This window comes from Dermochelys coriacea, chromosome 7 (genome assembly GCF_009764565.3).
Source record: "Dermochelys coriacea isolate rDerCor1 chromosome 7, rDerCor1.pri.v4, whole genome shotgun sequence".
NCBI classification, from domain to species: domain Eukaryota; kingdom Metazoa; phylum Chordata; order Testudines; family Dermochelyidae; genus Dermochelys; species Dermochelys coriacea.
Window position 1 is genome coordinate 121,513,920 of NC_050074.1, and position 17,152 is coordinate 121,531,071.

The 17,152-nt window shown below is 41.4% G+C and overlaps 1 protein-coding gene across 8 annotated transcripts in view; it reads left to right on the forward strand.

Moving 5' to 3' along the window:
• STN1 (STN1 subunit of CST complex) overlaps window positions 1–17,152 on the forward strand; it is a 76,526-nt gene that overhangs the window by 11,167 nt on the left and 48,207 nt on the right. For 4 of the 8 annotated variants that reach the window (XM_038411066.2, XM_043519870.1, XM_038411071.2 and 1 more), the window contains exons 2-3: window positions 7,397–7,529; window positions 13,897–14,092. In XM_038411066.2, the coding sequence (XP_038266994.1) occupies window positions 13,960–14,092 (133 nt within the window). In that variant the 5' untranslated portion in view covers window positions 7,397–7,529; window positions 13,897–13,959. Of the gene's footprint in view, window positions 1–7,396; window positions 7,530–12,153; window positions 12,161–12,496; window positions 12,503–13,018; window positions 13,026–13,894; window positions 14,093–17,152 lie in introns of all 8 variants that reach the window. The other 4 variants (XM_038411070.2, XM_043519871.1, XM_043519869.1 and 1 more) reach the window with 3 other exon arrangements.

A 17,152-nucleotide genomic window follows, 5' to 3' on the forward strand; every position in this document is an offset into this window, starting at 1 on the left:
TTGGATGTTTAGTGGTGGCAGCAAAAGTCCAAGGGCAAAGGGTAAAATAGTTTGTACCTTGGGAAAGTTTTAACCTAAGCTGGTAAAAGTAAGCTTAGGAGGTTTTCATGTGGGTCCCCACATCTGTACCCTAGAGTTCAGAGTGGGAAGGAACCTTGACAAAGCGCTTTGGAGGATAGGATTAAAATTCAAAATGATCTGGACAAACTGGAGAGATGGTCTGAAGTAAATAGGATGAAATTCAATAAGGACAAATGCAAAGTACTCCACTTAGGAAGGAACAATCAGTTGCACACATACAAAATGGGAAATGACTGCCTAGGAAGGAGTACTGTGGGAAGGGATCTGGGAGTCATAGTGGATCATAAGCTAAATGTGAGTCAACAGTGTAAACATTGTTACAAAAAAAGCAAACATAATTCTGGGATGTATTAGCAGGAATGTTGTAAGCAAGACACAAGAAGTAATTCTTCCGCTCTATTCTGTGCAGATTAGGCCTCAGCTGGAGTATTGTGTCTAGTTCTGGGAACCACATTTCAGGAAAGATGTGGACAAATTGGAGAAAATCCAGAGAACGGCAACAAAAATTATTAAAGGTCTAGAAAACATGACTTATGAGGGAAGATTGAAAAAATTGTGTTTGTTTAGTCTGCAGAAGAGAACACTGAGGGGGGATATAACAGTTTTTAAGTACATCAAATGTTGTTACCGGGGGAGGGAGAAAAATTGTTCTCCTTATCCTCTGAGGATAGGACAAGAAGCAATGGGCTTAACTTGCAGCAAGGCCCCTTTTAGGTTGGACATTAGGAAAAAATTCCTAACGGTCAGGGTGGTTAAGCACTGGAATAAATTGCCTAGGGAGGTTGTGGAATCTCCATTATTAGAGACTTTTAAGAGCAGGTTAGACAAACACCTGTCAGGGATGGTCTAGTTAATACTTAGCCCCTCCATGAGTGCAGGGGACTGGACTAGATGACCTCTGGAAGTCCCTTCCATTCCTAGGAATCTATGATTGGCCTTGCCCCCAATAACAAGGTGAGTTGTGATCCAGCACCAGCGAAAAATGATCATTTGAGCAAAGCATTGCCGTCATGCTGCATGCCTAGGCAGAATGGACGTATCTATGCAAACAAGGTGGGTTCATGATGTCATCTTCCTCAGCTCATCAGTAAATATCAGGGGAGACTCAATTGCATACAAATTGATTGATTGTATTATCTAGTGCCTAATTGCCCTAGTCATGGGCTCGGATCTTATTGTGCTAGGTGCTGTAAATACACATAACAAAAAGACAGTCTCTGCCCCAAGAGTTTAGAGTCCAAGCATAAGACAAGAGGCAGCAAATTGATGCAGACTGATAGAGTACAAGGTAGTGATCTCAACACACCAGCAGCCTAGGGTCTTAGTTGCTATTTTCTGCAGAATTTTAGATTGTTTAACAAAATTACTAGCCCTTCTGTCTGTGAATAAATCCTTCTCAATATGAAACTGATTTAGGGCTGCCTTGTAGGATCTGCAGACAGCTAGCTGCCTTCATCTCAGTTGGATGTTAAACTTTGAGGCTGAATGACAAATAAAATGTCAACATTACTAAATTATCAGCATACCTAGAAAACTTTAGATGTTGCACTTTTATCCAGTTAGTTTTATTTGAAATTAAATATCATTGAATAAAGTTGGAAAATTTTAAAGATGCAAATCCTTGAAGGTCTGTCAAATATTTGATTTTTATTCAAGAGCTGACATTGGAAAAAAAGGGATTTTTTTTTTCTACTTCAGCAAAATGTATTGGGCCAAACGTATTTCTGGTTAAAATATTGACTTCAGTGGAGTTGTTAAAGAAGTTATATATTTGACCCGGTATTTCTAGCAGGCTAACTACAATGTTACCTTCAGGAATGGTATGCTGAAACAGACTGTTGATCCTGCATACATTATGACAGCTAAACTGTGCTGCCATGTTTATTAGAATCGATAAACTATGTATTGCTTCATAATGTAATGTGAATATGCATCAACTGCTTGACAACTGTATAATCAAACTTCCTTTTTTTGAAATTCAAACATTAGTATGTCAGATAAAAGCCCTTTCAAATACACGTGTAGTTCAAAATGTGATATCCAGTGGGCTACTAGATTTCTGACAATTGGCTACATTAGGAAATGTATATTCCTCTAACTTTCCTATTGTAAGATGGTTGCTTTTGTCTGAATAAGTTGACTACAGTGTGCATTTAGTAGATCTCTGTTAGGTAAAAAGAAAAGGAGTACTTGTGGCACCTTAGAGACTAACAAATTTATTAGAGCATAAGCTTTCGTGAGCTACAGCTCACTTCATCGGATGCATTTAGTGGAAAAAACAGAGGGCTGTAAGGAGAGTGATCACTTAAGATAAGCCATCACCAGCAGCGGAGGGGGGAGGGGAGGAAGGAGGAAAACCTTTCATGGTGACAAGCAAGGTAGACTATTTCCAGCAGTTAACAAGAATATCTGAGGAACAGTGGGAGGGAGAAATAACATGGGGAAATAGTTTTACTTTGTGTAATGACTCATCCATTCCCAGTCTCTATTCAAGCCTAAATTAATTGTATCCAGTTTGCAAATTAATTCCAATTCAGCAGTCTCTCACTGGAGTCTGTTTCTGAAGCTTTTTTGTTGAAGGATAGCCACTCTTAGGTCTGTAATCGAGTGACCAGAGAGATTGAAGTGTTCTCCAACTGGTTTTTGAATGTTATAATTCTTGATATCTGATTTGTGTCCATTCATTCTTTTACGTAGAGACTGTCCAGTTTGACCAATGTACATGGCAGAGGGGCATTGCTGGCACATGATGGCATATATCACATTGGTAGATGCGCAGGTGAACGAGCCTCTGATAGTGTGGCTGATGTGATTAGGCCCTATGATGGTATCCCCTGAATAGATATGTGGACTGAGTTGGCAACAGGCTTTGTTGCAAGGATAGGTCCTGGGTTGGTGGTTCTGTTGTGTGGTGTGTGGTTGCTGGTGAGTATTTGCTTCAGATTGGGGGGCTGTCTGTAAGCAAGGACTGGCCTGTCTCCCAAGATCTGTGAGAGTGATGGGTCGTCCTTCAGGATAGATTGTAGATCCTTGATGATGCGTTGGAGAGGTTTTAGTTGGGGGCTGAAGGTGATGGCTAGTGGCGTTCTGTTCTTTTCTTTGTTGGGCCTGTCCTGTAGTAGGTGACTTCTGGGTACTCTTCTGGCTCTGTCAATCTCTTTCTTCACTTCAGCAGGTGGGTATTGTAGTTGTAGGAATGCATGAGAGAGATCTTGTAGGTGTTTGTCTCTGTCTGAGGGGTTGGAGCAAATGCGGTTATATCGTAGAGCTTGGCTGTAGACAATGGATTGTGTGGTATGATCTGGATGAAAGCTGTAGCTCACGAAAGCTTATGCTCCAATAAATTTGTTAGTCTCTAAGGTGCCACAAGTACTCCTTTTCTTTTTGCAAATACAGACTAACATGGGTGCTACTCTGAAATCTGTTAGGTAAATCTCTTAATTGAGTAACACGCATAACTTCTAATAAATTACTATTCCCGGGGTACGTGTAGGTTTTAAATGGGTATATCTTTCAATAAATATTAACCACTATTTTTGGAATATACCTATATAGTAAACTGAACGTTTTAAAATACTTCTAATAACAGTCTTTCACAGCATTAATGAAGTACACCAGTAAATCGGTGATCTGGATTTCTTTAGAAATAACATATAATTATTTTTGTTTAATTAAATGTCTATAATATTACCAAAAGGAATAATATAATACTATAGTCCCTTTAACCAGTTTTAATCAATAGAGATTATCTTTTATTTAAATCAAAGGCATCTTGTAGCTTTTCTCAGGGTGTTGGATCAAAACTGCATTATGCAATATACAAACATGAGAAAAGGTACTCAGATCTTGTTGAGCACCATCCATCTGATGGGTATTAAAAGGTTTAATTCAGTCACATGAAAGCACACACTGCAAATGCTACATCATGGTTGTCTTACCACCAAATGGTAATTAGATCTTTCCTCTTGCACAGGAGCACAAGCTGATTTGCTTTGTTTGTGGCTTTAAAATTTTCACTAGGTCACACAATAGTTAAGACTAGGAATTTATTAAGGGATAAAGACTGCTTTGCATCTCAATATTGCTTTCAGTCAACAATGGCACAACCATTTCTGAACATATAATATCTACAAGCATGGCTTTTCTTGTCCCAAATCTGATTTTCCCCCCTCCATACCACAGGTTCTTGTTTCCAAAATTGCTGACATGCTCTGTTATGTCCTGATTGGCTGCAGAGTCTCAAGATAAAACAACTTGTAATGTGATAACCTAGTTACAATTGTGTATTTTTAAATTCTTTTTTATTAAGGCCAGTAAGTCAGCCTAGTTCAGATTTTGCCGTAAAAATGGTCTAGAAGGTGATCTGATTCTTTACATATACCATTTTAAAAAATCTCCTGTTTCTCAATAAAATTTATTTCCAAAACCTAGCACATTTTGACACAAAGATAAATTACTAAAGACTATTAGTTTTGCAGTAAGATATGCTTTAATTACAAGATGGAAAGAGATGCAATGTGGTAGAATCAATTTTTGGTTCGTAACACAAAGAGGAAATAATGACACTAAATGTTAATTAATGCAAAGGTGAAGTTGAAAGTCTAAACAAAATTTGGTAGTTGGTAGCAGGCGGGGGGAAGTTGGGTGAAAAGTGACTTCATAGAAATGGCATTTTAGGGTTGCATGTTTATGGTTCTGTATGTGTAATGCATCATTAATTTTAAATGCAGAATGTTGCTTGGGTTACTTGAGTTTTCATAATAGGTGTTCTCCAATATTTATTTTTGAAGGCAAAGATACCATTATATTGTAGAATAAAAATTAGTTTTATTTAGCATTTTTAAGCTTCTATAGTAATGAAATTGATACTAATAGGGTGATTGTTTAGGCAAAACACAGCAGCTGTTTTTTGTTCAACAATAGCTTATGCCTTGGACACTAGGATCTGCTTTTTGAAATGCAGATAACTAGCAAACTGATTTTATTCCTCCTTTTCTTAAATGACTTGGAATCTTTAATTTGCAGAATGAAGGGATTTTAATTTACAGTGCAGAGCATCACAATATTAATACATTAAGGCCAGACGAGACTATTGGGATCATCTAGTCTGACCATCTGCATAAAACAAGCCCATATAATTTCATCCAGTAATTTCTGCAGTTTCTGATTGAGCTACACATATTGTATCTGTTTGTAATTCATCGAGGCAGTTTGTGGTGAGAAGGTGAGACATAAAATTTCAGCAACATGTAGAGTGGTGTTTACAAAAGCTGAAGTACAATTAAACCAAACCACGTTTCAAACCTGCTTATCAAAAGGATGCTCGTTTACCATTTCTAAGTATGTGAAGCAATAATAGGGAATCATGAATGTCATGCATATCCATAACATCAGTGTTCTAAATGAGTGACTTGCCAAGAGATCTGAGCAAATTAAAGCTGTTGTAGGGAATGGTCCAGGAGGTATTTGCACTCAGAAAATCTTTTTATATGCCATTTGATACTGTCCTAGTGGATTCAAAATCTTCTTTAGAAGGCAGAGAGAGTCCGCAAAGGCTTAGCAGAATCTAGAGAGGGGCTAACTACATTAGAGTTGGGGAAACACGAATACTGCAGAGTGGGGGTTCTCAAATCTTTTTATAGTTTGCACATCTTAACAGATAGATGAGGCAGAGTGGGAGTGAGTGGCAAGGAGACTTGCAATCTCAACATCATGTGGCAACTACAGCAATTGCTTACACAAAAATTAATATTAGGAAAGAAACTGGACTTTAGCAGCTGGGGTTAGGAGATCCACACTGTGTGACCAGCCAGTTCTCCCAGTCCCCAGATTATCAGAATGTGCTTTACAGACTACCAGAGGTCCATCATCCACAGCTTGAGAACAACTAATGCAGCATTCTGTAAGAAATTTATCAAAAGAATCTACACAGATCCAGAATCTCTTGTTGACAGTGACTATTACTTTTCTAGCCTTGGAAGGCCTGCAATTAACTGAAATACAACATTGTCTTTACCTACAGAGCTGTTTTATCTTTGTATATCATAGCAGATATTTTTGTTTAGAAGAAGGCAGTGGAGGGGGGCCTTGATCTCAGGCTGCCTAAATGCACAGTAGTTTGTGATGAGGCACAGCAATGGCTTCCTATAATGAAGTGCTACAGGAAATTGCTGACTTTATCCCAATTTGTATTATCAGTTTTGCAAAGAGTTATGGCTGTTTGAGCTGCTTTCATACAGTCTACCCCATCTGAACTTTGAGTTCAACAAAACATTCTCTTGGTATCTTTCCCATAGCCTCGGCTAACGAGCCTGAGAACAAGTGCAGTCCGTGTGGGAGAAGCTAATCTTTGAGAAGCATAACAGAAACTTGTTTTCACATGGCTTAATTGGTCAGGGAATTGCTCCAGGTAAAACTGAAAGTAATGTATCTGTGAGCTGGAAGGAAGCCTCAAAGTACTTCTCCCCATTCACACTCAGCTTTCACAGGCTTGTTTCTGGAGATGCATCTGAAAATCTTTTTGCTGCAAGAGGTGTCTTACAGCACTTCCTGTCTGAAGCCTTTACTGAGGGACGTGATAAAGATACAAGAAAACACTGTGACTGGTTCAGTCACAGAAACCCCCTTGGGACTGTTGCTTGATATGCTGAAACTACCTCTGATCCCATTTTCTCTGCCAGTTTGGGCCTCCAGAACCCTGCCTTGTCGAGCCAGACATGCCAGTCTGCTCTAACACAGCCCAGGGTATGAACCACACGCTAAACACCCCCTCTCGGGAGGTGCCCCACAGTTTGGGGAACACTGCCCTACACTATGTATATGAAATGAAGTCCAGACCTTTTGGTGGGGCTCTGTATTTTGCATTGCTAAGAGTTGTCACAGCATTTTGGTACGTAAAGTATTAAGTGTGCATAGCATCTACTCAGAATTGTCTGTTAGCATTATGATCGATAATGGCACAAATATCTACACATCTCCAGGGAACCTACTATGTCCCTAAACCTTCAGTATACAGTGTAGCTGCTATCTTCCTTCCAGATAACATATAACCAGTACCAATTAGGCATTTAAAGCCCCTACTAGAATAATAGAAAGTTCCACTTTCTCCCCAGGTGACTTACTAATTAATAAATCCCTGGGATACTCTGCCTCAGGTGACAAAACTTCAGGTGTCAATTTTCAAACAGACATAGGAAGACCAGGTACTTCAGCTAGGCGTTAGGGGATCCTGTAGGTAGGGTACTTGGAGCTAGGGTCAAGTTTCCTATGGATAGGGCAGACAGCATTTTTTTTTAACTTCTTCTTCTTCTTCTAGCCGGAAGCACATTTGTGAACGACATTACAGATGCGCATGAAGTAATGAAAAATATTGCCCAGTAGATGAATTGAAAAGTTTCTTTTCCATCCCTCTCTTGGAGTAGGAGAGAAAAAGGGAGGCCTTTCTTAAGGTAAGCCCAGATGGTGGTATGTTCCCATTGTGCTTATAAGGAATGACAGGGATAATTCAATATAGAACTATTATGGAGGTCAATGATACTAGATGAATGGAAGTCACAGCAGGGGTGGAGAGGTATAGCATCATGAGTCCCTATATACTTGTGTTCTCCTTTAGATCTCTAGGTCCTGGCCTACACTAAGGGGGGGATTGATCTAAGTTAAGCAACTTAAGCTACGTGAATAACGTAACTGAAGTTGCCGTACTTAGAGCTACTTACCGCGGTGTCTTGAGTGCGGTAGGTCGGCTGCTGACGCTCCCCGGTCAACTCCGCCTACGCTTCTCGCTCCGGTGGAGTACCAGAGTCGACAGGAGAACACTCGGCGGTTGATGTATCGCGTCTTCACTAGACGCGATATATCGACCCCGGCTGGATCGATCACTCCGGAGGTAAGTGTAGACCTGCCCTAGGGGACCAAAGAATTGCTGAAATAGGTCCAACAGGGTAAACTGAAGTCTGTAAAAAAATAATTCAAATGGGGCTACCACATGATGGGCTCCTAAGACAGGAGAAGAAAGCAGGGTTGTACATGTACTGTCAATCATTTTAGAAAACTGATAGTGGGTACAGTGCAGTGTCTTTATTCCCTCTACCTGAAAATTAACTTCCTTTACTGAAAATGTGAATCTGCTACCTGGAAAAGCGAGGATATGTTTGTAGATGAACATTAAGGAGCTGTTCATCACATGTAGTGTTCTTCTGAAGTTAATTTAGATCTCCATGATTTCTAACTCATTGCACTTTAACCACTAGGAATTTAAAGCTCTTGAGCTTACAAAAGCTGTGATCCATGGACCCCCACAAAATCCTGCTGGTGCCCTTTTGAGTAGACCACAGCCAAAGCAGAAATACCACTCCACAGGGGCTTTTCCCAAACTTGTAAACTTTTTGTTTCTACAGCACGCTTCATCTGAGTGTGTTGGTGTTTCACATACACTGAAGTATATATGAAGAGGTGTAAAAGTCATCTGGTGCCCCCAGGAGGTCCTTTTCTACCTGTCCCCAGTGATGCCCTGAGTAAGAGGCCCAGCTGAGCCAGAGAGAGGGCTGAAGATTTTAGAGTTAACAATATTGCGAACCCCAAATGTTCAAAACTCATGAGTCAGGCTCACCAAAATCATGAGATTATGTAAAAATAATAGATTTGGTGTTTTGTTTGACTTCTGCATTTTGAGCCTTCACTGGGGTCGCATTTTGAAGCTTTCTCCATAGGTACAGGGGCTAGAAACTTACTTATTTTTTTAAGAATGAAGGCTGAGATCTTCGCATATTCACTTGACTCCAGGAGGTGGGGCTTTAACAATAACTATCATGAGACTCATGACAAAATCATGAGAGTTGGCAACACCAAATTAACTCCTTCTGCAAAGGTTCGCAGGCAGGAGGAAGGAGCAGTGAGTTAATATGGGCCTTGCCTTTGGGCATTCAGCTCAAAATAGAGCAATGCATGCTGGATCCTTCCCTCTGCTGGTTGGGGGGGAGAAAAAAAAGCTGAGGGCAGCTGCTTCACTTCATACAAACTGTGTACAGGGCCTGGATTTCAGGAAAGTGCCAGTCCAGCCTATCTACCTTCTGGGAATGTTTGGCCATCCTTAAAATTCAGTACTTGCTATTGAAGTCCCAAATACCTCCTTATTTCCAGAGCTACTGATGGAAAGTCCTTCATCATTAATTATCCCAAGGATTCACATGTGCTAGTAGTGACTTTCTTCTTCTGCTCCACCCCAGCACATGTGAAGTTATGCAGTAAAATGTGGTTAGACCTGCTTATTGCCTAACTCTTCCCTTGTTGCTTTTAGGTCTAGAAGTGTCATCTTGGGCTTGGCTCAGAGAAATGTCTTCTATTGTGAAATTGTGACAGATGCTGGAATTCAATGTGCGGAATATACCTAATGATTCTTGTTTGGGAGATACTGATTTATACAAAAGGAAAAACTTCCCTAGGGAACCAGAACCATCTGCTTCTGTCAGGTTACTTTCCAGGGAAGAGGTGCCCCTAAAATTGAATAGTTTATATCATAGCATCATGAGACAGGCATGATATCTTAACCCTTCTTCCTTCTGGGTGGGAGAGGGTTAAGCAGAACTGCTTTCCTTCACTCTAATCTGGTGTCTGAATAAGGCCCTGCGGCTGTGCCTGCTCGGTCTCTTGACAGCCTGAGGAGTCAGCTAGGCTGCTGATTCACTAGGGAAGCTACTAGGCCAGATCTTAAGCCAAGCAGTCGCTTTCTGGCTGGCTCAATGCACAGGCCTGTGAATTCTCTGCCTCACTCCAAGCCCTGCTTCGGCCCTGATCCAGCCTAGACCCTGCCCTGCACCTTGCCTTGTTCCAGTCCTGTCTCCTGCCTCTGGACCAACCCTGCTCTTGCTTTCTCTGACTCTAGGTCTGTCCCTTGGATCCGATTCCTTGCTCTGACTCTGTCTTGATCCTGAGCTCTGGCACTTAGACTCTGACTGCTATTCTTATCTCTTGCTTTGACCTCTAGGCCTGACTTCTGCTCTGACCATTAGACCTGACTATGTACAACATGGTCTTCTGACACATGGTCTGTTTTAGCTCTGGTTAGCTACAGAATGAAGGTTTATTAACATTTAATTTTACAGAGGACTTCTCTCATGTGCTATGACTAAGGCTAAGATTTTGCCATGGAGGTCTTTGGAAGTCATAGATTCTGTGACTTCAGCCCCGGTGGCTGGGAACTGCGGAGTCCCACCTCCTCCTGCAGTGGCAGGGAGCTGTGAGGTACCCCTGCCGCCTGAGGCAGCAGGCCCCCAAGCTCCAAGCTGCCATGGGTGGGGGTGTACCCCACAGCTTCCCGTCAGCTGCTGTGGGGAACAGGGGGACCCCTGCAGCTCCCTGCTTGCTGACATGGCTTTGGCAGCAGGGGGACCTCTGCCACTGGGGCTGGGGGGACCCCTGAGCTCCCATGGGTGATGGGGGGACCCCAGAGCTCCCAGCCACTCCACAGCTGCCCAGTCCCTTCATATTTTATCATGGGTATTTTTAGTAAAGGTCAGTGACAAAATCTGAGCCTTTCTTATGGCCCTTCACATTTTCATTAAAAACAAGACCCAATGGACAAGTGATTTTCAAGGTGGATTGGAAATGAGCAGCCAAACAATTGGCCCTAAGTAATAGTGAGCATACCATTCTAGAGGGATGATGTGAGCAAGTGTGCAATGGATTAAATGGAAAGGGGAGTCTGATGGTAATAATTTTGCCATGTCTACAGACGTGCTAGGTACCCTATAAAACACACAATTTGCCAATGACCTTGCTTTGTAAAGCTTACAATCTATAATTCATACAGGCACACTAAGCAATGGTGAGTACAGCTCCAAAGAGGAGCAGGGAGCGGTGAGAGTTAAATGAATAAAATCATACAGTGACTGAATTAGTTCATGCATGCTGCTTGGTAAAGTTTGATCTAAACATCGTGTAGTTCAGTGGTTCTCAAGCATGGGTCTGGGGCCCTCTGTGGGCTGCGAGCAGGTTTCAGGGGGTCCTCCAAGCAGGGCCAGTGTGACTCGCTGGAGCCCAGGGCAGAAAGCCAAAGTCCTACCATGGGGGGCTGAAGCCTGGGGCCCCCAGCCCTGCCACCTGGGGCTGAAGCAATTTAGCATCGTGGGACCTCCTATAGCTTGGGCTGTGAGCAATTGCCCTGCTTGCTACACCCTAAAGCTGGCCCTGGCTTTTATATCCGGAAAAACAGTTGTGGCACAGGTGGGCAGTGGAGTTTTTCTAGAATGTTGGGGAGGGGCGTTAAGAAAGAAAAAGGTTGAGACCCCCTGATGTAATTCACAACTTTGTAGGTTTCATGGGAGACATTAACTTTTTGAAAAAACAAGGAGTCCGGTGACATCTTAAAGACTGACAGATTTATTTGGGCCCAAATAAATCTGTTAGTCTTTAAGGTGCCACTGGACGACTCTTTGTTTTTGTGGATACAGACTAACACAGCTATCTTCTGATAATTAACTTTGTGGAGGGATTTGATGAAGAGAAGGTGGTTGGGTAGGTTTTGGAAGGGGCTTCCGTATGTAAGGGTCAGCATGGAAAAAAGTAGAGTTGCCTGTGGGAGGAAGAAACAAAAATAGATCCAGGCACAGCAAGCTGGTGTTAATTTTGTGTAAACAAAAGGGAGTGGCTGCACTGAGGGACTTAACTAATAAAAATGTCTTCACCTCTATATCAGAATGAATGACTGTTGCACTTAAAACTGGGGAGGTTGAAAGAGAGTGGTATTCTTCTTTTGTTCTTCCCCAGCAAAAGGGGACAAATGGAATTGTTTTCTACAGTTCCTTTCATACTCTGGGGCAACCTGGTGTACTTTACAGGAACAAGTTAAATGCCAGAAAAGGGGAAGTTAACAAAAATGCATATCAAGGCTCAAAATTCCTACTGGGTGTCCCAGGGCAGGTATTTTTGGGCAGAACACCTGTTTTCCGAAATTATCTGCCTAGTGGGATGTCTAAATTAGTCACGATGGTGGTGAGAAAAGAGAACAGGAGAATAAGCAGAATGAAGGGGAAGGGGAGGTAACCAGTATGAAGCATTGAAGGTTGTAAAAAGAAAAGGAGTACTTGTGGCACCTTAGAGACTAACAAATTTATTAGAGCATAAGCTTTCGTGAGCTACAGCTCACTTCATCGGATGCATTTGGTGGAAAAAACAGAGGAGAGATTTATATACACACACACAGAGAACATGAAACAATGGGTTTATCATACACACTGTAAGGAGAGTGATCACTTAAGATAAGCCATCACCAACAGCAGGGGGGGGAAGGAGGAAAACCTTTCATGGTGACAAGCAGGTAGGCTAATTCCAGCAGTTAACAAGAATATCAGAGGAACAGTGGGGGGTGGGGTGGGAGGGAGAAATACCATGGGGAAATAGTTTTACTTTGTGTAATGACTCATCCATTCCCAGTCTCTATTCAAGCCTAAGTTAATTGTATCCAGTTTGCAAATTAATTCCAATTCAGCAGTCTCTCGTTGGAGTCTGTTTTTGAAGCTTTTTTGTTGAAGTATAGCCACTCTTAGGTCTGTGATCGAGTGACCAGAGAGATTGAAGTGTTCTCCAACTGGTTTTTGAATGTTATAATTCTTGACGTCTGATTTGTGTCCATTCATTCTTTTACGTAGAGACTGTCCAGTTTGGCCAATGTACATGGCAGAGGGGCATTGCTGGCACATGATGGCATATATCACATTGGTAGATGCACAGGTGAACGAGCCTCTGATGGTGTGGCTGATGTGATTAGGCCCTATGATGGTATCCCCTGAATAGATATGTGGACAGAGTTGGCAACGGGCTTTGTTGCAAGGATAGGTTCCTGGGTTAGTGGTTCTGTTGTGTGGTGTGTGGTTGCTGGTGAGTATTTGCTTCAGATTGGGGGGCTGTCTGTAAGCAAGGACTGGTCTGTCTCCCAAGATCTGAGAGAGCGATGGGTCGTCCTTCAGGATAGGTTGTAGATCCTTGATGCGTTGGAGGGGTTTTAGTTGGGGGCTGAAGGTGATGGCTAGTGGCGTTCTGTTGTTTTCTTTGTTGGGCCTGTCCTGTAGTAGGTGACTTCTGGGTACTCTTCTGGCTCTGTCAATCTGTTTCTTCACTTCAGCAGGTGGGTACTGTAGTTGTAGGAATGCATGATAGTGATCACTCTCCTTACAGTGTCTATGATAAACCCATTGTTTCATGTTCTCTGTGTGTGTGTATATAAATCTCTCCTCTGTTTTTTCCACCAAATGCATCCGATGAAGTGAGCTGTAGCTCACGAAAGCTTATGCTCTAATAAATTTGTTAGTCTCTAAGGTGCCACAAGTACTCCTTTTCTTTTTGCGAATACAGACTAACACGGCTGCTACTCTGAAACCATTGAAGGTTGTGTGGCCCAAAATGGGGAAGAGGTGGCTGCTTTCATTTGGTTCCAATAAAATAAGATAATTTTTCAGTAAAATATTCAAGTAGATGAATAGGGGAAGATATTTTTTGGGGGGTGGAGGAAAAGAGGAAGAAAACCATAAACAAAAAGAGAAATAGAAAAGTAAAAAAGGTTAAAAGGAAGGCATGTGATGCTCCAACTCTGTTAGTGAAATATATTTTGGACCTCCTTCTATCATTGTACTTCTGTAGGGAAATCCCCTTAATTTGTGTTTTATTTGAAGGAGTTGATAGCAGAATGCTTTTCCTGGTATTACTGGTCACTTCAAGTAAGCTAGCACAGCAAATATTTTACATGTTTTGTGCTAACAGTTTCCGTAAACTCACTATCCATTTCTGAGGGCTATATGTAATAGCATCTTTTTGCCTATGTAGATAAAGATCATCAGCAATCCCTAGCTTGTTCTTGTTCATGGGAATTGGTCACTTGATTTCTGAATGCAGTCCGACCCTGCGAAGTATGAAGCAGAGACGCCTTCCCTGTTATGGGGGTTGGATCCTGTCTTTTTTGCATTTGCAAGACTCTACATTAAGGATATAAAGGAAATGAAAGCATCTAAGCAAGTTCCAGGTATGTGTGCCTGATTTCTTTGGTGTGTCTAAAAATGTAATGGGTTTAATTAGTAATGGGTGTTATTGTAGAACAGTATCAGCTTTCTGCAGTCTTAGTTATGTCTTAGTTATGTAGCACTGACTGTCCAAGGGTTCAGAGCTCTTTTTGAATGCTGATGAGTGAGTTCTCAACACTCCCTGTGAGGTAGGTCAGTATTGTCTCCATCAGGACAGCTGAGAAACAGAGGTCAAAGATCTTGTATTAATTTATGTAGAATTATAGTGGCAGTGCTGGAAATGGAACTTAGGAGGCCTGATGCCTTCTGCATTGTTTTAACTGGTATGAAACAATCTCTCTAAATTTAAGAGACTTGTTTGGCAGAACAGAAAGGCTTCACTAACTTTCTCTGTATGTGTGTTGCTGGGATCTAATAAAGCTTAATTGGAAAAATAAATATTTTTTTTGTTATGCTTTCTCCCCCACAAACCATTTTAAAAAAAATTTTTGGAGGATTTCCAGCCTTTTTCTTTTATTGCTTTTGTGTTGGAAGGTGGTCACTTTCTTGTATTTAAATGTTTTTAAAGAGCAGTGCTTTTTGTCTGGGCACATTCATAGGTAGTAAGAAATAGGAATGGGCTTTACCTGTTTGGTTTCTAAATATGAATGAAGGATACTTCATGTATTTGCAAAAAGAAAAGGAGTACTTGTGGCACCTTAGAGACTAACAAATTTATTAGAGCATAAGCTTTCGTGAGCTACAGCTCACTTCATCGGATGCATTTGGAAAGCCTTGTGGTTCATTCTAGTTTCTGTGCTGACTCTTATGCCACACCTTTTATTTCCTAACCATTGTTTGAAATTGTATGCTTTGCTGTTTGTTTCCTGTGGAATTCCAGCCAATATCGCCCACATATATACATTTTTCTAACGCAGCATAGGGCTGGCATTGGGTTGCTGTTATCACTAAGAAGAACCTAAACAGGCTGCAGTTTGTTCCATACTGTGGTGGGGTCTCTGTACCCCAAACTTTGTTGGGCAGGACTTAAGACTGTTCTTATGGGAAAGGACAAGGGAAGGAAAACCCATAGAGAAACCTAGAGAGTTAATCAGGAAAACCAATTAGTCCTGAGTAAGTTTATCTACAAGAAAGACTAGGTACATATAGTTATCCCCTTGAATAAAAGAAGGTTGTTGGCTTGCTTTACTCTTGAAGCACTGTTCTTGATTTTTGTTAATATATTAACTTTTCATTGACAACCGGAATGACGCTAGTTTCCTTCCGGAAGTCAAGAACTGGCTTTGTTATGCTCTCCTGACATCTAGTGTTGTGCCCTTAGGGACAACATAGAGTGTACAAGATCCAGCATATTTACTTCTGTGGAAATAGATATGATGGATGTTTTCAAACCTATTGACCTGGGGCAGTGACCAAATATGGAGATACTGCTGATGGTTAATCTTGTATTTTAAAATGGGCTATTTGTATTATGGTAGCACTTATAGGCCTAAATCTGAGATAATGGTCCCATTGTGCTATACACACACTAGTGAAAAGAACGTCCTTGCCTCGAAAGAACTGACACTGTCATCTTTAATTACTTAATCTTTTCTTGATTTAAAAACAATAATACAGAGACTGTCTCTCTCTGTTCTGTGTGTTGTACAGAACCTAGCACAGTGGGGTCCTGGCCCATGACTGGGGCTCCTAGGTGCTGCTGCTAAACAATAATAGCACACAGTGGAAGAATAAAAATCGATGAACATCAACAAACATACTCTCTCTCTTCTTTTAAAGTCCTAGACAACTACAGCACTTCTCCCTCTCCCAAATATGCTCTTATATTTCTCATTTGTATCCGATTAGGTTTTATTTGAGAGAGAGTCCTCATCTGCCACAATTTTTGTCATTAATCTTCTAAATAAGGTGCTCATGAAGATGTATCTTCTACCATGTCAAGATACCACCCTTTTAATATTGGGGCATGCAAGTTTTCCCCACTTCCTGTGGATTTGTCTCTTTGCACAACCAAAGTCATTGCAGTCCTTTGTGTGTGCATGTGCATGCGTGTACATGTGTGTATACAAACAGACTTTGTAGTCCCATATAAGGATGAAAAGTCATGGAACACACGTGTGTGTGTGTGTTCTCTTGTCCATCTCTTTGGTGGGGGGTGCACCCGTGCGCGCGCACTATATGAACCATCCTAGGTGCCTTCCAGCATGTCTTTTTCACCCATATCCAATACCATCGGAATAGAACCATACACAAATAAGTGTTCGGTGGGAGGCTGGTGGGGGAATAGGATGGGCAATGTATAAATTTGCTGCCAAAATTCCCCTCCTCTAATGGGTTTCTTAAAGACCAGATGCTGTTAAGTATACAATTGGCTATAAACCAGTCATTAATGATAATTGGGAATGACTTAGGTCGGCGCAAAGAGCAATGGGAGGAAATTAAAAAGTAAATGTAGGCTGAACTTAAGGGAAAACATCTTTGCAGTCAGATCTGTTTGATTGTGGCACAGACTCCCTAAGGAAGGGCCGGAAGGCCCATCACTCAAATCTATTTATGTTGGGATTGTACAGATCACTGAAGAATGTACTGTATATAATGATCCTGCCCTGGCCACTAATTGATCTAATAAGTCTTTTTTCCAGGTTTAGCTGCTAGGATTCTAGGAAACCATGATTAATCCCTTAGAACAACACTGGGGAAAACTTGTAAACCCAGCCTTCTCTCCTGTTATATATGGTGACATGAAGGCTGAAAACCACCCAGATAAAAGCAGCAATTGTGATGCCCCAGAGGCCTTGAAATGAGAGTGGGTGTCAAACTCAACAACACAATGTAATTACAGCATGGAAATGAGCCTCTTTTTCCATGTTAAAGTGCAGCTAGCCAGATTGACTCTGCAATGTGACAGCACCTTATCAACAAGAAAGGGAAGCTATGAATAGTATAAAAGCAGTTCACTAGCAGCAGTCATTAAAGATTCTATGCTTCTGTGATTTTGTACTGCTCAGTTAAAGATACAGGGCTCCAGTTTTTAACAAAACTTTTAAGATCCCTGATCCTAA